Raw genomic sequence first — 26,425 nt, forward strand, 5'->3', positions numbered from 1 at the left:
AGAGGTGGCCTTGTTTGCGCCATTGCTCTAGAAGTTTGTGGGTTTCCGTTTGTAGTGAGAGATAATTCTGAGTGAATAGGTCATGTAATTCAAGGGAAATATTTATTCCTAGATAGTTGAATTTTGGGTTAGATATGTTATTTATTCTGGGGGGAGATTAATAGGCAGGAAAATCAATTTATCCATGTTGACAGAGAAATTAGAGACATTTTTGTAATTTTCAAGTTCAGAAAGTAGGGCTGGAATGGTTGTGGTATAAGATCTGATGGTGAAAATGGTATTGTCTGCATATAATAGGCATTTCTGGTGGATTGGACCGAATTCTATTCCTCTAATATTGGGGTTGGACCTAATATGGGTTGCTAAGGTCTCGAATAAAGGCAAAAAGTAAAGGGGACAACCCTGACAAGTGCCATTTCTTATATGGAAGCTATTAGAGTATATATTATTAGTGCAAACAGATGCCGTGGGTTTGGAATAGAGGGCCTTTATTCTAATTACAAAAGTTGGAAAAGCCAAATTCTGACAGGGAGGACCATATGAAGTGCCAGTCCACCCTGTCAAAAGCCTTCTCAGCATTTGTAGATAGTAGGATTAGCGGATGTTTTTTGCTGAGTAAAGGGTTTGTAAGACACGGATAGAATTGTCTTTAGCTTCTCTGCCTGGGATGAAGCCGACCTGGTCTGTGTGTATCAATTGAAGTAGGAATCTAGATGGGTGGCTAATATCTTGGCGTAAATTGTCACATCAATTGGAGATTGGTCTGTAGTTTTGGACTGTGGGCTTACCGGGTTCTGGGATGATCATAATAGATGCTTCTAGAAGACTTTGAGAAAAGTCGCTTAATTGGTCAATGTATTAATAAAGATCTAGCAGGTGTGGGCTAAGCAGGAAGGAGATTAGGTGATAACATTTTGGGGTAAAACTGTCTGGGCCCAGGGCTTTCCCCGTAGGGAGTGCTTTTATCGCTCCTAGAATTTCTTGCAAGTTGAAGGGTTGATCTAGCAAGAAAGAGTCGTCTTCTGATAGGGACGGGAGGTTGAAGTTGCTGAGATAGTCGTTTATTAGTTGTTTTTTAAGGTTAGGATCCGAAAAATTTAGATTGTATAGTGAGGTATAGTGCAGGTGTCCCTTGTTTTACAACGGTTCAATTTACACTGTTTCAGTATAACAACCTTTATCTTCCAGTCATGTGACTGCTATCGAAAAGCATTGAGAAGCAGTGCATTTATTTAAATAGCCAGTAGATAGAGCTGTCCGCTTGTGTTGCAGCAAAGCCAAGCAAGCTGAAATTAATCAGTTTAACCAGATCTGAGCTATCAAGCAGATTTCATAGGAACAAGATCTTCCTGTCTATAAATCAGTCCAGATTGGAATGCATAGAAAGAACTGTTTGCAGAAAAATGCAAGTGAAGTCTGTGTTGTGTGATTATTTTATTAGGTTTATAATGCTGTTTAGCATCTAAAGTCTTCATTTCAAAGCTTTAAAAAAAATTGTATTAGATGTTACAATTTTGAGAGGGACCTGGAACCTATCTCCCTCACTTCCCAGTGACTTACATTATAAACTGGGTTTCAATTTACAACCATTCCTTCTGGAACCTAACCCCGGCGTAAACTGAGGGCTACCTGAATTCAGCGAATTGTTGAACAATAGTTTTCCTATCAAAAAGAGTTTTACCAGATGTTTTTTTTAATGTATTTGATAAAAGAGTTAAAGCTTTTCTTTTTAAGGGATCTGGCTAGCATCCGACCTGATTGATTGCTTTTGATAAAGAATTTGGCCCGTAGGTTGAGGGCTCTTAGGTGAGCATTTTTAATTAAAGGGACAGTCAACACTTCCGTTAACATTATTTGAGATAGAAATATAAGAACCGAAGATCCGCCTGCACTATACCCCTTCTGCCATGCCGCCTTGCTTCTGTAGTAATCACTTTCGCTAACTTGTCTAATGCCGGGTAAATATGGCAGCCGGACTCCTCCCACAGTTACGTAGCTGCCTTCTTCAAATGATCATCAAATCAGAATCCAGTCCTCGGACAGAAATTGCACGCGCTTGCAATTTCTGTCCGAGGACTGGATTCTGATTTGATGATCATTTGAAGAAGGCAGCTACGTAACTGTGGGAGGAGTCCGGCTGCCATATTTACCTGGCATTAGACAAGTTAGCGAAAGTGATTACTATAGAAGCAAGGCAGCATGGCAGAAGGGGTATAGTGCAGGCGGATCTTCGGTTCTTATATTTCTATCTCAAATAATGTTAACGGAAGTGTTGACTGTCCCTTTAAGTGTTTGTTGAGGTTTTCCCTAGCCTGTTGAAGGTCAGTATAGAGGCGAGTGGATTGTGGATTTTTTTTGTGTACGGATTCAGAGTGGGTGAGTTTGGTTATGAGATCGTTATAGTGATTAGATTTTTGTTTTTGTTGTCTGCAGGTGTGTTTGATAATTTCACCTTTAATGTAGCATTTGTAGGCTTCCCAGTTGTTAGATATTGATGTGTCTACTGGGGAGTTAAAGCTGAAAAATTCTGTAGTTTTTTTTCTGTTATGTCTCCTAATGTCTGTGGGTCTGAGAAGTCATTCAGTCTCCATCCTGGGCGATTAGTTGGTCTAAAAGACCACTTGAAACTAATTGCAAGTTTTTAAGTTGATTGTAATGAATTGTAAAAAAGTGGTAGACTTTATCAAAGGAATTAATTAATAATACTTAATTTTAATATTGTTTTATTTTATAAAATACTTGTGTTAATACAAAAAAACATTTACTACATTAAAAAAAAACCCGGAATAGGCATCAAATCAATAGTTGGATAGTTAACTTTGTCAGAAACAAGCAAGTATATTGTTGATACTCTGCTATTTAAGGAGCAGTATCCGTATTGTAGGTCAGAAGCTTGAGAAAAGAGAAATCTGAAACACGTTGCTTCTTTTTTGGCCTATTGAAGGTTCAGATGCATCACACCCGGTCTTGGCTCAAACCCCTATACAGCGGACGCCGAAGGGTTTCTGTTGCAGCATAGAGGACTTCTTTTGATTTGTTGTGTACTGTAGAGCCCGATCATCGCTTTTTTTACTGTAAGCTCAGATATACTTTATATGTACCTTGCGTATGCCACTAAGACAAGTGTTTATATTTGATTTCAGCAGATTTGACAATCTACTATGGATACCTGAAATTATCCAACAACTAAAATTATCTGGCTCTTATTAAAAAGACTCAGAGGCACTGTGGAACCTTCTAGAGTAGTATCTACTGCATACCTCGTTTTCTATACCATATTGGATTGTACTCCTTTGCCCCACCCACTGTTTTTAACCCGCTAATACTGTTTTTAATATTGCAATTTGTTGTGATTTATTGTATGTATTTTTAACATGGATCCATGTCTTATTTGTTATTAAATTGATATATTTTAATGTAGTTTGCTGTCATACCCAATTGTATGAATTGTATATATAATCCCCTTAATTATATATCTTATTCCAACTTTCTTTTGTTATCCTTTGGTGTTTACTGCTATTTATTGTAACTAGCGTTACACATTTTACTGATATCCACAATATTTGTATCCTACAATTTACACTTTAACGGATATCCCTGGAATCTGTACCCCAATTATATTATAAGACCTAGCCTTAATTTAGGCGCTCCTCCCACTGACCATATAGCACACATTTTGTTTTTCATGGGTAACTAGGGACCCATTGGTTCTAGTAGCTAGAGGTCAATTTCAAGTTAGCGCTGTTGGATATACCCCTTTTCCTTATAGCAGCTCCCATTACTTTATAGAAACTCATGGGAATTGGAAAGCCAACAATTTTCAGAATTACATTACAGGAAAAAGGAACAAAATAAATAATGAGAGTATATTGTGAAGTAATCTTAATATACATAATTAAACATTTTATATTACAATCTTAAAGTGTTTAGTCCACATTTTACCTCTTAGCTACTTAACCATCCACACCCCTTATCTAAACTACTTTGAGCACTTAGATGTTGCTCATATTTAAACACTACTGGAAGTCATTTGTCAGTGGCAAACCCACACAAACTATACATGATTGCTTTTTCTTTTTAGCAGACCCAGCAGATTCAAACTATAACATTATTTTATCTATATCATATGTGAGAAATCTACAAGAAAAGGTGAAAAAATAATCATATTTGTTTTCCCTCAGCTCTATAGTCAAAACTGTTGTGGAACTATAGTTGTATTAGGTAACATTTCTAAAATAAGCAAAAAAAAAAAAAAAAATTAAATTAAAAAAATAACTGATATTTATCTGATATTTTTTCAATTTAAAATCTTTGTTTTTATTTAATTAGGATTTTTTAAAAATAAAATGATTTTTGAAGAAAAAAAAAATCTATCTAAAGATAGTTACTATTTAAGATATATATTTTATTCCAAAAGGTTATTCATCCTCAAATATAGATTTTTTTAAAATTATATAGCAAGATGCTGAATATTCATGGTTGTAATGTTTTTTTTTTTTAGTACATTAATTCCTTTAATTTATTCACAATGTCATTCTCTTCCAGAGGTTTCTGTCAGATTATTTTGGACAATTTTTCAATCTTAACGATATCACATATGATTTATTGTAGTTCTCAAAACTGTGAATTTGTGTCTGCAAAAATAACATGCCCCTTCTTCACAGCAAAATGTTATAAAATTACCATACAGAGTTGATAAATAGACCTTAAATAGACATAATCATGAAAGATAACTTTTGGGTTTCCATTATCAAATTTGCTTCATTCTCTTGGAATCCTTTCTTGAAGGAGATCAATGCTTTAATTGGGTATATCTGAATAGAATGGGTGAGACAGTGACAAGCAGCTAGCTCACAGTAGTGAATTGCATCTGAGTGAGCATACTTATGCAAACTTTTCAACACTGGATACCAAAAGAAAAAAAACAAATTAGATAAGTCAATTGGAAAAATGTTAAAAATTGCATGTTCTTTCTGAATCATGAAACTTTAATTTTGACTCTACTTTCCTTTAATGCCATTGCTCCTCTGAAAACCAATGAACACAGAATCAACCTAAACTAAGTTTCAAGAAGTTTACTGAATAGAAGATTGTTTGGTATTATTAATGTAATTATTTTTCTCCTTCTAATAAAGTACAGGTGTAAAGTTGATCAAATATGAATGATTAACCAATTAAACTGGAGATAAACTGTAAAAAAATAATTTGAAAACTTATTCTAAAAATGAAAACCATGATTTAAATCAGTCTTACTGACTAGTGATTTAAATCATGAGTTAAATCAATTTCATTTAAATCAAATCCACCCTGGGATCACCTCATAAATGGTTTAGGTGCGGGAAGGGACCTCTTAGGAGGTTAAACTCTGATATATTTTAATATGAGTTTTCTGATGCCTCATAAGATCATTTTTCTGAGTAAAACATTTCCCACATTTAGAACATGAAAATGCTTTCTCTCCTGTATGAATTTTCTGATGCCTCATAAGATGGGATTTCTGAGAAAAACATTTCCCACAGTCAGAACATGAAAATGCTTTCTCCCCTGAATGAATTTTCAGATGGGTAATAAGATTTGATTTCCAAGTAAAACATTTTCCACAGTCAGAACATGAAAATGCTTTCTTGCCTGTATGAATTTTTTGATGCATGATAAAATATTGTTTCAGGGTAAAACATTTCCCACAGTCAGAACACGGAAATCCTTTTTCCCCTGTATGAGTTTTCTGATGCATAATAAGATTTGATTTTCGATTAAAACATTTTCCACAGTCAGAACATGAAAATCTTTTCTCTCCTGTATGAATTTTCTGATGCATAATAAAATTTGATTTCCAAGTAAAACATTTTCCACAGTCAGAACATGAAAATCCTTTCTCCTCTGTATGAATTTTCTGATGAGTAATAAGATGTGATTTCTTAAGAAAACATTTCCCACATACAGAACATAAATTTCCCACGTGGCTTCTTTGATTTTGAAGAAGATGTAAAGAAGCATCTGCACTCTGATCATGACTAGGATTATTGCAGTTTGTGAATTCACCTGTCAATAAGAAAAACAATGGGATTAATGTTATTAAATACATAATCATTTTATAATGAGAAAGAACATATAAACTGTTCTGATTTAGTCAGCCCCCTACATTTATAGAAGACACTGTGACCACTAGACCCTTTCCCTGCCCCCATGCTAAGGCTTAAAGGGACACTGAACCCAAAAAATTTCTTTAGTGATTCAGATAGAGCATGACATTTTTTTTTAACTTTAATTTTTATATAATTTTTTTGTTCGATATTCATATTTTAACAATCATTTTCAAATTAAATGCAGATACAACATATTGCTTAAACACTGTTCATAATTAACATTTGTCACAAATAAACAAAATAAGAAACTAAACAGTTTTCTTACACTGTTACATTTTGCTTCCTAAAAAAGAAATTACCATAAATAACCAAACCAAAACATTACATGATATGTTCCCTTTACATGTAATATCAATTAACACTAAGATCACAAGGGAACTTTCAATTTCCAATATAAAACCTTTAAACTTTACCAAAAACAGAAAATTGAGTGGGGGGAGAAGAGGGGAGAGGAAAAAAAAAAGGGGAGGGAGAGAGACCACTCACAATTAGGTTTCCTTTATATTCCATCTTCACTCTTCCTTCCTCTTTTTACCACATTCCTAATGCCACCATTTCTGAATTTCTAAATGGTTATATTAAATAATCTAATTCATTTTTTGGAAGAATTTTTATAAATAACGACCATTTCTGGAAAAAATCACTAAAGTCACTATTATCCTGTAACTTTGTATTATGCTGTTCCAATATAAATTGTTTTTTCATACAATTTTTAATCTCAGTTAGACTGGGTGTAGAGGATTCTTTCCATTTTTTTAAAATATAAGATATCTAGTTGCTAAGATTGCTCCATTGACAATTTTTTTTCTCCTTGGAAGGAGTTTTTTCTTCTGCTTTAAGAAATATTATTTTTGTATAGGACAGAACCAGACGGGAGACTTCAACCTTTCTAACCAGCCAGTATTCTAATTTTTTCCAGACCATATACATTTTTGGACAATCCCATAACATATGTTTGAGATTAGCCGCCCTCAATGAACATTTTGAACATTTAAAAAAATGGGAATTCCTCCACTTATAGCCCTTCTCGGCCGTGAAATATGTCATGTAAAGAAGTTTAAGATGTGATTCTCTCCATGTGGCTGACAAAGTGAAATGATTAACTTCCAGTATAGATGCTTGTATCGTACCATCTTGTTCTGATATCAGATCTGAAACTGCTATCCATTTAGATTCTATCTTTATGTTATGTTATTGGGACCTTTTCTTGCAATTAGTTTTTGATAACAAGGATATATTGACATCTGACCATTTTTAACTAAAGTCAGTCAATTATCTAAAAATCCTAATGACCAGTTCCAACCAGATATAGAAATTAATTTCCGAGTGTAATGCCTCGCTTGCAGATAAGCGTAAAAATCTTTCTGGGGGAGATCATAGTCCCCTCTAAGATCACTAAATGTTTTAATATTTTGCTCTGGTATGTCCAATAATTGAATCACCTTTTCTAACCCTGATACTTACCACCTTTGAAAAAGTGAAGATTGTAGGCCAGCTTGAAAAACAAAATTTATGCTTACCTGATAAATTTATTTCTCTTGTGGTGTATCCAGTCCACGGGTTCATCCATTACTTGTGGGATATTCTCCTTCCCAACAGGAAGCTGCAAGAGGACACCCACAGCAGAGCTGTCTATATAGCTCCTCCCCTAACTGCCACCCCCAGTCATTCGACCGAAGACAAGCAAGAAAAAAGGAGAAACTATAGGGTGCAGTGGTGACTGTAGTTTAAAAATAAAAAACACCTGCCTTAAAATGACAGGGCGGGCCTTGGACTGGATACACCACAAGAGAAATAAATTTATCAGGTAAGAATAAATTTTGTTTTCTCTTGTAAAGGTGTATCCAGTCCACGGGTTCATCCATTACTTGTGGGATACCAATACCAAAGCTTTAATACACGGATGAAGGGAGGGACAAGGCAGGCACTTAAACGGAAGGCACCACTGCCTGTAAGACCTTTCTCCCAAAAATAGCCTCCGAAGAAGCAAAAGTATCAAATTTGTAGAATTTAGAAAAAATATGAAGTGAAGACCAGGTCGCCGCCTTGCAAATCTGTTCAACAGAGGCCTCATGTTTAAAAGCCCATGTGGAAGCTACTGCTCTAGTAGAATGAGCTGTAATTCTTTCAGGAGGCTGCTGGCCAGCAGTCTCATAAGTTAAGCGGATTATGCTTCTTAGCCAAAAAGATAGATAAGTTGCCGAAGCCTTTTGGCCTCTCCTCTGTCCAGAGTAGACAACAAACAAAGCAGATGATTAACGAAAATCCTTCGTAGCTTGTAAATAAAACTTTAAAGCACGAACCACATCAAGATTGTGTAAAAGACGTTCCTTCTTTGAAGAAGGATTAGGACATAGTGAAGGAACAACAATCTCCTGATTGATATTCTTATTAGATACAACCTTAGGAAGAAACCCAGGTTTGGTACGTAACACTACCTTATCTGCATGGAAAATCAGATAAGGGGAATCACACTGTAAAGCAGATAACTCCAAAACTCTTCGAGCCGAGGAGATAGCTACTAAAAACAACATTCCAAGATAAAAGCTTAATAACTATGGAATGCAAAGGTTCAAACGGAACCCCTTGAAGAACTTTAAGAACTAAATTTAAACTCCATGGCGGAGCAACAGGTTTAAACACAGGCTTGATTCTAACTAAAGCCTGACAAAACGCCTGAACGTCTGGAACATCAGCCAGACGTTTGTGCAAAAGAATAGACAGAGGAGAAATCTGTCCCTTTAAGGAACTAGCTGACAATCCCTTCCCCAATCCTTCTTGGAGAAAAGATAATATCCTAGGAATCCTGACCTTACTCCATGAGTAACCCTTGGATTCACACCAATGAAGATATTTACACCATATCTTATGATAGATTTTCCTGGTGACAGGCTTTCGAGCCTGAATTAAGGTATCAATGACCGATTCGGAAAAACCACGCTTTGATAGAATCAAGCGTTCAATCTCCAAGCAGTCAGACGCAGAGAAATTAGATTTGGATGTTTAAAGGGACCTTGAAGTAGAAGGTCCTGCCTTAGCGGCAGAGTCCATGGTGGAAAGGATGACATGTCCACCAGATCTGCATACCAAGTCCTGCATGGCCACGCAGGAGCTATCAAGATCACCAAAGCTCTCTCCTGCTTGATCTTGGCAATCAGACGAGGGAGCAGAGGAAACGGTGGAAACACATAAGCCAGGCTGAAGGACCAGGGCGCTGCTAGAGCATCTATCAGTGCTGCCTTGGGATCCCTGGACCTGTAACAAGGAAGCTTGGCGTTCTGACGAGACGCCATGAGATCCAGTTCTGATTTGCCCCATATTTGAATCAACTGGTCAAATACCTCCGGATGGAGTTCCCACTCCCCCGGATGAAAAGTCTGCCGACTTAGAAAATCCGCCTCCCAGTTCTCTACTCCTGGGATATGGATAGCTGAGAGATGGCAAGAGTGAACCTCTGCCCATAGAATTATCTTTGAAAAATCCAACATTGCCAGGGGGATCCTTGTTCCCCCCTGATGGTTGATATAGGCTACAGTCGTGATGTTGTCCGACTGAAATCTGATGAACCTGACCGCAGCTAGCTGAGGCCAAGCCTGAAGAGCATTGAATATCGCTCTTAGTTCCAGAATTTTTATCGGAAGGAGGGCTTCCTCCTGAGTCCATGAACCCTGAGCCTTCAGGGAGTACCAGACTGCGCCCCAGCCCAGAAGGCTGGCATCTGTCGTTACTATAGTCCATTCTGGCCTGCGGAAACTCATTCCCTTGGACAGATGGACCCGAGATAGCCACCAGAGAAGATAATCCCTAGTCTCTTGATCCAGATTTAGTAGAGGGGACAAATCTGTGTAATCCCCATTCCACTGATTGAGCATGCAAAGTTGCAATGGTCTGAGATGTAGGCATGCAAACGGAACTATGTCCATTGCCGCTACCATTAATCCGATTACTTCCATACACTGGGCCACTGATGGATGACAAGTGGAATAAAGAGCACGGCAGGAAGTTAGAAGCTTTGACAACCTGACCTCTGTCAGATAAATCTTCATTTCTACTGAATCTATCAGAGTTCCTAGGAAGGAAACTCTTGTGAGAGTGTGTAGATAAGCATCCTTTAAGTCCACGGTAGTTATATATTGACCCTCCTGGATCATAGGTAGGATGGTTTGAATAGTCTCCATCTTGAAGGATGGGACCCTGAGAAATTTGTTTAGGATCTTGAGATCCAAGATTGGTCTGAAAGTTCCCTCTTTTTTGGGAACTATAAACAGATTTGAATAGAAGCCCTGCCCCTGTTCCTCCTTTGGAACTGGGTGGATTACTCCCATAACTAGTAGGTCTTGAACGCAATGTAAGAATGCCTCTCTCTTTATCTGGTTTGCAGATAATTGTGAGAGATGAAATCTCCCCTTTGGAGATGAAGCTTTGAAATCCAGAAGATATCCCTGGGAAACAATCTCCAGAGCCCAGGGATCCTGGACGTCTCTCGCCTAAGCCTGGGCAAAGAGAGAAAGTCTGCCCCCCACTAGATCCGGTCCCGGATCGGGGGCTACTCCTTCATGCTGTCTTAGAGGCAGCAGCAGGTTTTCTGGCCTGTTTCCTGTTTTGAAGTAGAGGAAGATGAAGCTGCGCCACTTTTGAAGTTTCGAAAAGCATAGTCTGTTTAGTCCTTAATTTGTTGGACCTATCCTGGGGAAGGGTGTGTCCTTTTCCTCCAGTAATATCAGAAATGATCTCCTTCAGCCCAGGCCCGAATAGGGTCTGCCCTTTGAAGGGGATGTTGAGAAGTTTAGACTTTGAAGTAACGTCAGCTGACCAGGATTTAAGCCATAGCGCCCTACGCGCCTGAATGGCAAAACCTGAATTCTTAGCCGTTAGCTTGGTTAAATGAAAAACGGCGTCAGAAATAAATGAATTGGCTAACTTAAGAGCTTTAAGCCTGTCAAGGATATCATCCAACGGGGTCTCTACCTGTAGAGCCTCCTCAAGAGACTCGAACCAGAAAGCCGCTGCAGCAGTGACTGGGGCAATGCATGCAAGAGGCTGGAGAATAAAACCTTGTTGTATAAAGATTTTCTTAAGGAAACCCTCTAGTTTTTTATCCATTGGATCTAGGAAAGCACAACTGTCCTCGACAGGGATAGTTGTACGCTTAGCTAGAATAGAGACTGCTCCCTCCACCTTAGGGACCGTCTGCCACAAGTCCCGTGTAGCGGCATCTATAGGAAACATCTTTTTAAAAGCAGGAGGGGGAGAGAACGGTACACCTGGTCTATCCCATTCCTTAGTAATAATTTCTGAAAACCTCTTAGGGATTGGAAAAACATCAGTGTAAACAGGCACTGCAAAGTATTTGTCCATTTTACACAATTTCTCTGGGACTACAATGGTGTCACAGTCATCCAGAGTCGCTAAAACCTCCCTGAGCAATACGCGGAGGTGTTCAAGCTTAAATTTAAATTACTGAAGTAACGTCTTCCCTGAATCAGAAATGTCACCCACAGATAGAAGCTCTCCTGCTTCTGCACATTTTGAGGGTATATCAGACATAGCTACTAAAGCGTCAGAGAGCTCTGAATTTGTTCTAGCCCCAGAGCTGTCTCGCTTTCCTTGTAACCCTGGCAGTTTGGACAATACCTCTGTGAGGGTATGATTCATAACTGCCGCCATGTCTTGTAAAGTAAACGCATTGAATGCACTAGATGTACTTGGCGTCACTTGAGCGGGAGTTAAAGGTTCTGACACGTGGGGAGAGCTACATGGCCTAACCTCCCTTTTGTCAGTCTGAGAAACCTCTGGTGATAAATCTTTAAAAGCCATAATATGGTCTTTATAACTTATAGAAAGGTCAGTGCATTTGGTACACATTCTAAGAGGGGGTTCCACAATGGCTTCTAAACATAATGAACAAGGAGTTTCCTCTATGTCAGACATGTTTAACAGACTAGTAATGAGACCAGCAAGCTTGGAAAACACTTTAATAAATGTGAAAAAAGCAATAATAAAAAAGGGTACTGTGCCTTTAAGAGAAAAAAACTACCACATAAACTGCAAAACAGTGTTAAAAAGTAGTAAACTTTACAAAATGTTTACAGTGTGTTTAAGGGACTAAAGCAGCATTGCACCCACTTGCAAATGGATGATAAACCCCTTAGGCCCAAAAACGGATTAGAAAAACGTTAAAACCGTTAACAGTCAAACACACTGCCACAGCTCCGCTGTGGCTCCTACCTGCCCTTAAACACGATTTCTGCAGGAACAAAACCCTCTATAGAGGTCCTAGATGCCAGAGGACTCCTTCAGGGAAGCTGGATGTCTCAGTCTGAAAATCAACTGCGCATTTAGAGCGCGAAAATAGGCCCCTCCCACCATGCACTCAAAGTCAGAGGGCCTTAAAAAAGTACTCCTAGGAGTAATCTAAAAAGCCATGTGGAAACTAGGCTCCAAATAAAGATTTATCACCCTCAGAGAAAAAACGTTTTTACTATAAATCATGCAAACGTTTTTACACTAAGTAATATGAGTATTAACATGATTATTACCCTTTTTTACAAGCATGATCCCAGTTGTTGTTAAATCACTGTATCAGGCTTACCTTAAATATACCAGGCACTGTCAACATCTCTCTAGAAAAAAATATACTGAACATACCTCAAAGCAGGCAATCTGCAGACCGTCCCCCCAACTGAAGTTTTCTTTCCATACTCTTCAGTTATGTGTGAGAACAGCAATGGACCTTAGTTACAAACCGCTAAGATCATCAAACCTCCAGGCAGAATTCTTCTTCCAATTTCTGCCTGAGAGTAAAACAGTACAATGCCGGTACCTTTTAAAAATAACAAACTTTTGATTGAAGGTAAAAACTACACTAAGTCACCACATCTTTCTTGATACTTCCTTTCTTGTCGAGAGCTGCAAGAGAATGACTGGGGGTGGCAGTTAGGGGAGGAGCTATATAGACAGCTCTGCTGTGGGTATCCTCTTGCAGCTTCCTGTTGGGAAGGAGAATATCCCACAAGTAATGGATGAACCCGTGGACTGGATACACCTTTACAAGAGAAATGAAAATTCACATTTAAAGGCAAATATTTAGACACTTTCCCATCTATTTCTAAAATGTTATAAATCTTGCACCATGCCTTAATTGGATTAAATATAGTTTTATTTATTTTTTTATTTCCTGTGGAATTTCCTCAACTCTAGTATGAACTAAAGCTATGGGAAGGTATGGAGCGGCTATATTATTTTCTAACTCATTATCAGTCACATAGTCCATACCACATAACCAATCAGTTACTATACGGGCTAAAAATACCAGATTATATAGTTTTAAGTCCGTTAAAGCAAAGTCCCCATATTTCTTAGGTAAACATAATCTTGAAAATGATATTCTAGGTTTTTTTCCTTGCCAGAGAAATTTTCTTAAGGCTGTATTTAATATCTTGATATCTTTCCCTTTTATAAATATTGGAATATTTTGACACAAGTAAAGAATTTTCGGGAATAAAATCATTTTATATATTGCAATGAGACCTGAGAGGGAAAGGGGGAGATTTTGCCAGTTTTTCATTATATTCCTTCTTGATTCGATTAATGGAGGTATATTAAGATTATACCATAAATCTGAATTCAGTGATATTACAATGCCCAAATATTTAAATGAATCCTGAACTATTTTAAAAGGTATCATTCCCCTGGACTGTCTTGTTTGTTTTATCCATAATAACTCAGACTTATTAATGTTCATTTTATAACCTGAGAATGAGCTAAATTGGTTAACAATTTGCAGTAAGATTGGAATATCAATTTGGGTATTGCTCATATAAATTAGGACATCATCGGCAGAGAGCTATCTTAAGCTCCTTTTTCCTAATTTTGATACCTTCAATCTTTTGTCTAATCATAATTGCGAGCGGTTCGATTGCAATATCAAAAAGCAGGGGAGATAAAGGACATCCCTGCCTTGTCCCTCTAGCTAACTTTATATCTGATGATAGTTTGCTATTAACCAAGATTTATCAATCTCGTATAGGCTTTATTATATAAGTTCTCAATAAATTTAGAAATTTGACCTCTAAACCCAAATTGAAATAAAGAATATGAGATATGATCATGGTGAACTGAATCAAACGCTTTTTCGGCGTCAATTGCAATTATTGCCTTATCTATATCTTCTTGTCCTCCTACCTGTACATCTTTTTTTATCTAAATTAAGGTAATCAATAATCCGAAATATTTCCCGAATTTTCGCTGAAGAATTTCTATGTACTAGAAATCCTGCTTGATTTTTATGTATTATGAGGGGGAGAAAAGTTTGTACTCTGCATGATAAAATAGAGGTGAACAATTTATAATCTGTTTTTAATAAAGCTATTGGTCTATAAGATTCCTTCTGAGTTGGATCTTTGCCTGTTTTTAGAATAAGTGTAGTATATGATGCCGCAAAGTTGGGGGAGGCTACATTTCCTTGTATATACATATCATTAAATAACTTAGTTAAATGTGGGGGCCACAGCTGGGGCTAGGATTTTATAAAATTTATTTGGTAAGGCGTCTGGGCCTGCTGCCTTATTAACAGGCATCTCCTTAATAGTTTTCAAAACCTCCTCCTCAGTAATAGGAGAGTTTAATGCTGTGTTCATCTCCTCTGTTATACAGGGACAATACATTTTTTCCCAAAAGTTTAAACGTTCATTCTCATTGGAAGGTCTATCAGAATAAAGAGTTTGATAATATTCCCCAAAAAATTTTAGTATCTCTTCTGCATTTGTAATTAATTTATCGTCTTGCTGAATAGCTTCAATCGGGGCTGTGTCCCTAGCCTGCTTAACTAAGTTAGCCAATAGTTTACCTGCTTTGTTCCCATATTTGTACAATTGTGATTGCAGCCTTAACTCTTTCTGTGTGGCTTTATGAATTAAAAAAGTGTCCCTTTCTTTCTTAGCTTGTGAGTATTTATTCCATGTTTCGGATGTTTTATTTAGTATATAGCAATTATAAGCATTTGATAAAGTTTTCAGAATTTCTTCCTCTTTTTTTTTTAAATGTCCTAGTTCTATTAATATTATATGAGAGAATCTCCCCCCTCATCACCTCTTTTGCTGCTTCCCAGAAGACCATTGATTGATTTACAGATTCTCTATTTAATTGAACATATTCCTCAAATTTATATTCAAGCCATGTTTTAAATTCTAGATCCAAGGCTAAATATTTAGGAAAATGAAACCAAAGATTTTTATTTTTCAGATCTATTGGGCATATTTCAAATGTTATCGGAGCATGATCTGATATCGTAACCGGAAGAATATCCGCTACTATTTTGAATTTATATAATTTTTCAGCAATTAAAAAAAGAAGATCTATTCTCGATAGAGATTTATGAGCCTTGGAAAGGTAAGTATATTTTTTAATATCTGGATTTTGTGATCTCCAAACATCCTTAACTCTTAAATTAGAGAACAGGTTGAAAAAAGATTTTTGCTTCTAAATAGTCTCTTTTTGTTTTTATAAAAGAGGCATCTTGTCTTAATCTATCCATAAGAAAGTATGGGGCTATGTTAAAATCTCCCGCAATTATCAAAAATCCTTCCTTCTTAGCAACAATCTTAGTTTGTAAACTTTGCCAGAAATCATTATTAATTATCGGCTAGATTTAGAGTTCTACGGCCAAAGGGGTGAGTTAGCTGCGCGTGCTTTCCCCCCCCACACTTTTTAAATACAGCTGGTATTTAGAGTTCACAGAAGGGCTGCGTTAGGCTCCAAAAAGGGAGCGTAGAGCATAATTTACCGCCACTGCAACTCTCAATACCAGCGTTGCTTACGGACGCGGCCAGCTTCAAAAACGTGCTCGTGCACGATTCCCCCATAGAAAACAATGGGGCCGTTTGAGCTGAAAAAAACCTAAAACCTTCCTAAGTCTGCACCTAACACCCTAACATGTACCCCGAGTCTAAACACCCCTAACCTTACACTTATTAACCCCTAATCTGCCGCCCCCGCTATCGCTGACCCCTGCATTTTATTATTAACCCCTAATCTGCCGCTCCGTACACCGCCGCAACCTACATTATCCCTATGTACCCCTAATCTGCTGCCCCTAACACCACTGACCCCTATATTATATTTATTAACCCCTAATCTGCCCCCCCAACGTCGCCGCCACGTACCTACAATTATTAACCCCTAATCTGCCGACCGGACCTCACTGCTACTATAATAAATGTATTAACCCCTAAAGCTAAGTCTAACCCTAACACTAACACCCCCCTAAGTTAATTATAATTTAAATCTAACGAAATAAAATAAATCTTATTAAATAAATTAATCCTATTTAAAGCTAAATACTTACCTGTAAAATAAACCCTAATATAGCTACAATATAAATTATAATTATATTGTAGCTATTTTAGGATTAATATTTATTTTACAGGCAACTTGGTATTTATTTTAACCAGGTACAATAGCTATTAAATAGTTAATAACTATTTAATAGCTACCTAGTTAAAATAATTACAAAATTACCTGTAAAATAAATCCTAACCTAAGTTACAAATACACCTAACACTACACTATCAATAAATTAAATTACATACAAATACCTACAAATAAATACAATTAAATAAACTAACTAAAGTACAAAAAATAAAAAAAGAACTAAGTTACAAAAAATAAAAAAATAATGTACAAACATTATAAAAATATTACAACAGTTTTAAGCTAATTACACCTACTCTAAGACCCCTAATAAAATAACAAAGCCCCCCAAAATAAAAAAATGCCCTACCCTATTTTAAAATAAAAATTGAAAAGCTCTTTTACCTTACCAGCCCTTAAAAGGGCCTTTTGCGGGGCATGCCCCAAAGAATTCTGCTCTTTTGCCTGTAAAAAAAAAAACATACAATACCCCCCCAACATTACAACCCACCACCCACATACCCGTAATCTAACCCAAACCCCCCTTAAATAAACCAAACACTAAGCCCCTGAAGATCTCCCTACCTTATCTTCACCACGCTGGGTATCACCGATCCGTCCAGAAGAGGCTCCGAAGTCTTCATCCAAGCCCAAGCGGGGGCTGAAGAGGTCCATCATCGGGCTGAAGAGGTCCATCATCCGGCTGAAGTCTTGCTCCAAGCGGGGGCTGAAGAGTTCCATCATCGGGCTGAAGAGGTCCATCATCCGGCTGAAGTCTTGATCCAAGCGGGGCTGAAGAGGTCCATCATCCGGCTGAAGTCTTCTATCAAGCGGCATCTTCAATCTTCTTTCTTCCGGATCCATCTTCATCCCGCCGATGCGGAACATCCATCCTGGCCGAGGACTTCCCGACGAATGACGGTTCCTTTAAATGACGTCATGCAAGATGGCATCCCTCGAATTCCGATTGGCTGATAGGATTCTATCAGCCAATCGGAATTAAGGTAGGAAAATTCTGATTGGCTGATGGAATCAGCCAATCAGATTCAAGTTCAATCCGATTGGCTGATCCAATCAGCCAATCAGATTGAGCTTGCATTCTATTGGCTGATCGGAACATTTTTCCTACCTTAATTCTGATTGGCTGATAGGATTCTATCAGCCAATCGGAATTCGAGGGACGCTATCTTGGATGACGTCATTTAAAGGAACAGTTATTCTGGACGGATCGGTGATACCCGGCATGGTGAAGATAAGGTAGGGAGATCTTCAGGGGCTTAGTGTTAGGTTTATTTATGGGGGGTTTGGGTTAGATTAGGGGTATGTGGGTGGTGGGTTGTAATGTTGGGGGGTATTGTATTTTTTTTTTTACAGGCAAAAGAGCAGAATTCTTTGGGGCATGCCCCGCAAAAGGCCCTTTTAAGGGCTGGTAAGGTAAAAGAGCTTTTCTATTTTTATTTTAGAATAGGGTAGGGCATTTTTTTATTTTGGTGGGCTTTGTTATTTTATTAGGGGGCTTAGAGTAGGTGTAATTAGCTTAAAATTGTTGTAATATTTTTATAATGTTTGTAAATTATTTTTTTTATATTTTGTAACAGTTTTTTTTTATTTTTTGTACTTTAGTTAGTTTATTTAATTGTATTTATTTGTAGGTATTTGTATGTAATTAATTTATTGATAGTGTAGTGTTAGGTTTAATTGTAGATAATTGTAGGTATTTTATTTAATTAATTTATTGATAGTGTAGTGTTAGGTGTATTTGTAACTGTCAGGATAATAGCATACTTATTCTCTGCACTGTCCCTTTAAAGCATCCTGCTCCCATTAACTTCAGCCTATTTAAGGCCCCTCCCAGCATTTTCACATTGCTTAGTATTGAAGTTTGTCTTAAACCTTAACCTGAGCCTGCACTCTGTGAGATTTATCATACTACTTCTGTTTGTTGGATTCCTCTACTCCATCTAACTGGATTTCTGTTGTCATTCCTCTCCTACCTGCCTGCTTCTCCCTCAGAAGATTCAGCTATTTCAAAAGCCTCATTGCAACCTTTACCTCTAACCCAGTTTTCCCTGCAGCTCACCGGCCTTGGGATTCACCTTTCACGGAGCTCTGCTTCCTCATGCTGTGACGTCATCAGCCAGCTGCTACTGAGCTTCCCTGCTCCCTCTGGCAAGTCGCCATTACAACCCGGTGTTTGCAACTATCATTATAACAGTTCTGTTAGCGGTAAGCCAGTCTCTGAATTTTTACTTAGCTGCTATACTTTCAGATTAGTATCTCAGTTGCTGCTGTTATTTCTGTGACTTTTTGTTCATTCCCTCATATCCTGCTGTTTTACCGTAACTCTGTTCACAATAGCAATTGCTTATTTTTTCTATGATCATAGTACCATTTTTTCCTTGCTTATTTAATTTTTACCTTTATTATTTTTAAAAATCTCAGGTATATCTGGGCATACCCCTGCTGCATTTACTTTCTCACAGTGACTACCCAGACACATGTGGCAGCCATAGGGAATATGCTCAATTACTGCCTGTATACTAAAACTTTGCAATAAGGAATAAGGTTTTACATAGCTGCCTAATTCCTAAATTTTGTTTTACCTTTTCACTCTGTTGCAAACAAACATACAATTTTTACTGTTTTTCCATTCCAGCAGTTGTGGTCCAAATAACTAAGCTGCACACATTTTTTCTTCCTTAGTTGTGCCTGACATAATACTAAGCCTAAACTATGGACCCAGCTGGAATGAACGCACATGTGCAAAATATCACACAGAGGGTTGATTTATTAACTGAAGCTGTTAATACTTTGAAAACAGAAAATGATACTTTAAAAGCTTATATCAGGGATGTGGTTGATAAGAGGGTACCTATATTAGAACCACAGGTTAGTACACCAGAAAAATTTAGTGGTGAGATCTGAGTATAGAGATTTCAAGAATGCTTGTTTGCTTATGTTCTCCCTTAAACCTCATACCTATCCCACTGATAGAGCAAGGGTACTCACAGTTATATCCTATTTGAGAGGTGAGCCCCGCACATGGGCCAACACTTACTTTGAGAATAACGATGATATACTTAATTCTTTGGAAAGTTTTTTTTCTGCTATGGGTCAGCTATATGAGGATCCATATAAACAGCTTACTGCTGAAACTGCAATGCGAGGCTTGAAACAAAAGAAAAGAGTAGTTGAGGATTACATTGCCGAATTTAAAAAATGGGCGAAAGACACTCAATGGAATGACCTTTCACTGAGAAATCAGTTTAGATTAGGCCTTTCAGAAGGAATTAAGGATGAGTTGTCTAGATCTGAACTACCACATACTCTTGAGGCTTTAATGTCACTTAGCATAACTATAGACAGAAGACTGAGAGAGAGACAGCAGGAGAGATCATTTCATGAATATCCTGCAAAGAAACAAAATACACCCAGCCCCAGCAAATCAACTGCTGAACCTATGGATATAGGTTTTATAAAGGGACCATTAACCCCTGAGGAGAAGATCCGACGAAGGGCTAATAACCTCTGCTTATACTGTGCTTCAGACAAACACACTGTCAGGGACTGTCCTTCCCTCCTGAAACAAAACAAGGGTAAGATATATAAAGAACCTTTTTGTTGTACCACTCAGGATCATGCTCTCCCTTACCTAAATTTATCTCTTCTCTTACAGTGGGAGTCACATCGAATCAACGCTCCCGCGATTATTGACTCAGGAGCTACAGCCTCCTACATAGATACTGTATTCACTAAATTCAATAAAATTCCACTTGTGCAAAAAAGGTCTCCTGTGTTATTACGTGGAATAGATGGTAATCCAATCACATCAGGTCCAGTTAAATATCAAACAATACCCTTACTTGTTGTTACCCCAGAACACCATAGGGAGTATATGTCATTTGATGTAATATCATCCCCTATTTCACCCATAGTTCTCGGTATAAACTGGCTCCGAATTCATAATCCTGAAGTAAATTGGTCTACCTCAACAGTCACATTTAATTCTACATTCTGCTCTACTACTTGTTTCCCAGTTACTATTTTGCAAACCACTGAATCCAATGAGACAATTCAAATTCCTGAGGTTTATAAGGATTACGCAGATGTATTCAGCAAAACCCAATGCGACAATCTTCCTCCTCACAGGAAGTATGATTGTCCTATTGAGATCATACCTGGCTCTGAGATCCCCACGGGTCATATTTACCCACTCTCAAACCCTGAGTTAACACACCTTAAATCTTACTTAGATGAAAATCTAAGGAAAGGTTTCATCCGTCCCTCCACCTCTCCAGCTAGTGCTGGGATTTTTTTTGTTAAAAATAAGGATGGCTCATTGAGGCCAATCGTTGACTACAGACAACTAAATAAAATTACAGTAAAAAACAGATATCCTTTACCCCTCATCCCGGAGTTAATTGAAAGGTTGGAGGGAGCAAAATTTTTCACAAAATTGGACTTAAGAGGAGCCTATAATCTCATCCGAATTAGATCTGGAGATGAGTGGCTCACGGCGTTTCGAACAAGATACGGATTGTTCGAATACGTCGTGATGCCTTTTGGGCTCTGCAACGCGCCCGCAACTTTCCAGCACTTAATTAATGACATTTTTAGGGACATATTAGATGTCTTTATTGTCATTTATCTGGATGATATTTTAATTTATTCCAAGACCTATCAGGAACACATTTCCCATGTTAGACAAGTTTTATCAAGGCTCAGAGGTAACCACTTGTATGCTAAGGCTGAGAAATGCCTGTTCAATTCACAGACCATATCCTTTCTGGGATATGAAATTTCTCCTTCAGGTATCCATATGGAACAAAAAAAGGTTGATGCAGTTTTAAATTGGCCCATACCAACAACTAAACGTCAAGTTTATGGGTCCTTCATGGGTTTTGCGAATTTCTACCGCAAATTTATTAAAAATTTCTCCAAACTTGCTCTTCCTTTAACTGTTCTAACAAAAAATAATTCACATTTCAGGTGGACTAAAGAAGCACAATCCGCTTTTGATTTGTTCAAACAAAAGTTCACTTCAGCACCAATACTCAGTTTTCCTGACCCTAATCTGCAATTTGTTCTTGAGGTGGACGCCTCAAATTCTGCTGTTGGCGCTGTTCTCTCCCAAAGAGAAAACTTGTCAAAACCGTTACATCCTGTGGCTTTTTACTCCAAGACTTTGAATAGTGCGGAACAAAACTATCCTATTGGTGACGAAGAACTCTTAGCCATAAAACTCTCCTTGGAACACTGGCGACACCTCCTTGAAGGTACTTCCATTCCTACACTCATCTATACAGATCATAGGAACCTGCAGTATTTGAAGGCCACTAGAACCTTGTCAGCAAGACAGGTTCGCTGGAATCTCTTTTTCTCACGTTTTAATTTCCTCATCACATACCATCCTGTTGGAAAGAACCAAAAAGCTGACGCACTATCCCGGTTACCCACAAGTCTTCCACATCAAACGACCGACCAATCCATCATACCAAAAGAAAACTTCATTTCTTTTACTCTCGAAGTCTCATCTAACCTTAAAAAGGAACAGTTGGCCGACTCTACAAAGCCATCACATCTTCTTCAACTTAATACTCAAGGACTTTATTCTCATGATTCAAAGATATATGTTCCACCTTCCCTCAGACTCATTCTCCTTCAATCTGTACATGATTCACCTCTAGCTGGTCATCCAGGTATCCATAAAACTCTCGATCTAGTAAAAAGAGATTACTGGTGGCCTCATATGGCAACTGAAGTTAAGGACTATGTAAACTCTTGTCTTAATTGTACCATTTCAAAAAGGGATAAACACTCTCCATATGGGTTGCTTTTGCCTTTGCCTACTCCAAAGAATCCATGGTCTGAGATTGCTTTAGACTTTATTGTAGATTTGCCAGTCTCTTCAAAGAATACCACCATCCTTGTCGTTGTAGATCTCTTCACGAAGATGTGCCATTTCATCCCCTTCTCCAAACTTCCTACCGCTTTGGAGACAGTACATTTGCTTCTCAAACATATTGTTAAGTATCATGGACTTCCCACTTCAATCCTCAGTGATCGTGGCAGTCAATTTTCTAGCAGACTATGGTACCATTTCTGTAAAACTTTATCTGTTGAGAGAAAGTTAACTACCGCTTACCACCCGCAATGTAATGGTCAAACTGAACGTTGTAACCAGTGGTTGGAACAATTTTTAAGACTCTTCTGTTCCTCTCAACAACATCTTTGGAGTGACTTCCTGCATTACGCTGAATTTTGTTACAACAACACTATTCATTCCACTACTGGTCAAACTCCCTTCTTCGCAAACTACGGTTTTCACCCCAAATTTCACATCCTACCATCTTCTACCGTTCCAGTATCTAGTATATCAGATTTGTCTGATTCCATCTCTTCCAACTTTAAAACCATCGAGTCCAACATCATAGCAGCAAAACAACTCCAGAAACAGTATTATGATCGCCGCAGAACTCCGCCTCCTGTCTACACTAAAGGTGATCTCGTCTGGCTATCCACCAAACACCTAAGTTTGAAAACCCCTTCGAAAAAACTCTCCGTTGATCATTGGTCCATACCCTGTTGAACTCGTCATTAATGCCAATGCTGTCCGGCTTAAATTACCCGATAATTTAAGGGTTCATCCCACATTCCATGTATCCCTTCTCAAACCCTATAAGGATCTCAGGGATTTCTCTTTACAAACGTCTCTTCCACCTATTTCTCTCGACCCTGAAATGGAGTATGAAGTTCACTCAATCCTGGATTCCCGTTTCCGCAGGGGACGTATTGAATATCTTGTTCGTTGGAAGGGTTTTTCTACAGATGATGATTCCTGGGAACCAGCTACCAACATATCCACTCCTCGTTTGATATCTCATTTCCACCAGAGACATCCGGATCGTCCTGGCCCTTGAGCCTCTGGAGTGGCTCCTTGGAGGGGGGATTCTGTCAGGATAATAGCATACTTATTCTCTGCACTGTCCCTTTAAAGTATCCTGCTCCCATTAACTTCAGCCTATTTAAGGCCCCTCCCAGCATTTTCACATTGCTTAGTATTGAAGTTTGTCTTAAACCTTAACCTGAGCCTGCACTCTGTGAGATTTATCATACTACTTCTGTTTGTTGGATTCCTCTACTCCATCTAACTGGATTTCTGTTGTCATTCCTCTCCTACCTGCCTGCTTCTCCCTCAGAAGATTCAGCTATTTCAAAAGCCTCATTGCAACCTTTACCTCTAACCCAGTTTTCCCTGCAGCTCACCGGCCTTGGGATTCACCTTTCACGGAGCTCTGCTTCCTCATGCTGTGACGTCATCAGCCAGCTGCTACTGAGCTTCCCTGCTCCCTCTGGCAAGTCGCCATTACAACCCGGTGTTTGCAACTATCATTATAACAGTTCTGTTAGCGGTAAGCCAGTCTCTGAATTTTTACTTAGCTGCTATACTTTCCGATTAGTATCTCAGTTGCTGCTGTTATTTCTGTGACTTTTTGTTCATTCCCTCATATCCTGCTGTTTTACCGTAACTCTGTTCACAATAGCAATTGCTTATTTTTTCTATGATCATAGTACCATTTTTTCCTTGCTTATTTAATTTTTACCTTTATTATTTTTAAAAATCTCAGGTATATCTGGGCATACCCCTGCTGCATTTACTTTCTCACAGTGACTACCCAGACACATGTGGCAGCCATAGGGAATATGCTCAATTACTGCCTGTATACTAAAACTTTGCAATAAGGAATAAGGTTTTACATAGCTGCCTAATTCCTAAATTTTGTTTTACCTTTTCACTCTGTTGCAAACAAACATACAATTTTTACTGTTTTTCCATTCCAGCAGTTGTGGTCCAAATAACTAAGCTGCACACATTTTTTCTTCCTTAGTTGTGCCTGACAGTAACTTAGGTTAGGATTTATTTTACAGGTAATTTTGTAATTATTTTAACTAGGTATCTATTAAATAGTTATTAACTATTTAATAGCTATTGTACCTGGTTAAAATAAATACAAAGTTGCCTGTAAAATAAATATAAATCCTAAAATAGCTACAATATAATTATAATTTATATTGTAGCTATATTAGGGTTTATTTTACAGGTAAGTATTTAGCTTTAAATAGGAATAATTTATTTAATAAGAAATAATTTATTTTGTTAGATAAAAATTATATTTAACTTAGGGGGTGTTAGTGTTAGGGTTAGACTTAGCTTTAGGGGTTAATAAATTTATTAGAGTAGCGGTGAGGTCCGGTCGGCAGATTAGGGGTTAATACTTGAAGTTAGGTGTCAGTGATGTTAGGAGGGCAGATTAGGGGTTAATACTATTTATTATAGGGTTATTGAGGCGGGAGTGAGGCGGATTAGGGGTTAATAACATAATTTATGCTTACCTGATAAATTCCTTTCTCCTGTAGTGTGGTCAGTCCACGGGTCATCATTACTTCTGGGATATTAACTCCTCCCCAACAGGAAGTGCAAGAGGATCACCCAGCAAAGCTGCTATATAGCTCCTCCCCTCTACGTCACACCCAGTCATTCGACCAAGAACCAACAAGAAAGGAGAAGCTAAAGGGTGCAGTGGTGACTGGAGTATAATTTAAAAATTTAGACCTGCCATAAAAAACAGGGCGGGCCGTGGACTGACCACACTACAGGAGAAAGGAATTTATCAGGTAAGCATAAATTATGTTTTCTCCTGTTAAGTGTGGTCAGTCCACGGGTCATCATTACTTCTGGGATACCAATACCAAAGCAAAAGTACACGGATGACGGGAGGGACAGGCAGGATCTTCATACAGAAGGAACCACTGCCTGAAGAACCTTTCTCCCAAAAATAGCCTCCGAAGAAGCAAAAGTGTCAAATTTGTAAAATTTGGAAAAAGTATGAAGCGAAGACCAAGTTGCAGCCTTGCAAATCTGTCCAACAGAGGCCTCATTCTTAAAGGCCCAAGTGGAAGCCACAGCTCTAGTGGAATGAGCTGTAATTCTTTCAGGAGGCTGCTGTCCAGCAGTCTCATAAGCTAAACGTATTATGCTACGAAGCCAAAAAGAGAGAGGTAGCAGAAGCTTTTTGACCTCTCCTCTGACCAGAATAAACGACAAACAGGGAAGACGTTTGTCGAAAATCTTTAGTCGCCTGTAAATAAAATTTCAGGGCACGAACTACATCCAGATTGTGCAGAAGTCTTTCCTTCTTTGAAGAAGGATTTGGACACAAGGATGGAACAACAATTTCTTGATTGATATTCCTGTTAGTGACTACCTTAGGTAAGAACCCAGATTTAGTACGCAGAACTACCTTATCTGAGTGAAAAATCAGATAAGGGGAATCACAATGTAAGGCTGATAACTCAGAGACTCTTCGAGCCGAGGAAATAGCCATTAAAAACAGAACTTTCCAAGATAACAATTTTATATCAATGGAATGAAGGGGTTCAAACGGAACACCCTGTAAAACGTTAAGAACTAGGTTTAAACTCCATGGCGGAGCAACAGTTTTAAACACAGGCTTAATCCTGGCCAAAGCCTGACAAAAAGCCTGAACGTCTGGAACTTCTGACAGACGTTTGTGTAACAGAATGGACAGAGCCGAGATCTGTCCCTTTAAGGAACTAGCGGATAAACCCTTTTCTAAACCTTCTTGTAGAAAAGACAATATCCTAGGAATCCTAACCTTACTCCAAGAGTAACCTTTGGATTCACACCAATATAGGTATTTACGCCATATCTTATGGTAAATCTTTCTGGTAACAGGCTTCCTAGCCTGTATTAAGGTATCAATTACTGACTCAGAAAATCCACGTTTTGATAAAATCAAGCGTTCAGATTTTGATGTTTGAAGGGACCCTGAACCAGAAGGTCCTGT

At 38.1% G+C, this 26,425-nt stretch overlaps 1 protein-coding gene across 5 annotated transcripts in view; it reads right to left on the reverse strand.

Annotated features, from left to right (window-relative positions):
* Window positions 1-4,572: 4,572 nt before the first annotated feature.
* The window catches only part of LOC128657077 (gastrula zinc finger protein XlCGF17.1), a 232,972-nt gene continuing 211,119 nt past the window's right edge, over window positions 4,573-26,425 (reverse strand). For all 5 annotated transcript variants that reach the window (XM_053711313.1, XM_053711314.1, XM_053711316.1 and 2 more), the window contains exon 5: window positions 4,573-6,042. In XM_053711313.1, coding sequence (XP_053567288.1) covers window positions 5,351-6,042 — 692 coding nt within the window. In that variant the 3' untranslated portion in view covers window positions 4,573-5,350. The remainder of the gene's footprint in view (window positions 6,043-26,425) is intronic.

Source organism: Bombina bombina, chromosome 4, assembly GCF_027579735.1.
Source record: "Bombina bombina isolate aBomBom1 chromosome 4, aBomBom1.pri, whole genome shotgun sequence".
In the NCBI taxonomy this organism is placed as follows: Eukaryota; Metazoa; Chordata; class Amphibia; order Anura; family Bombinatoridae; genus Bombina; species Bombina bombina.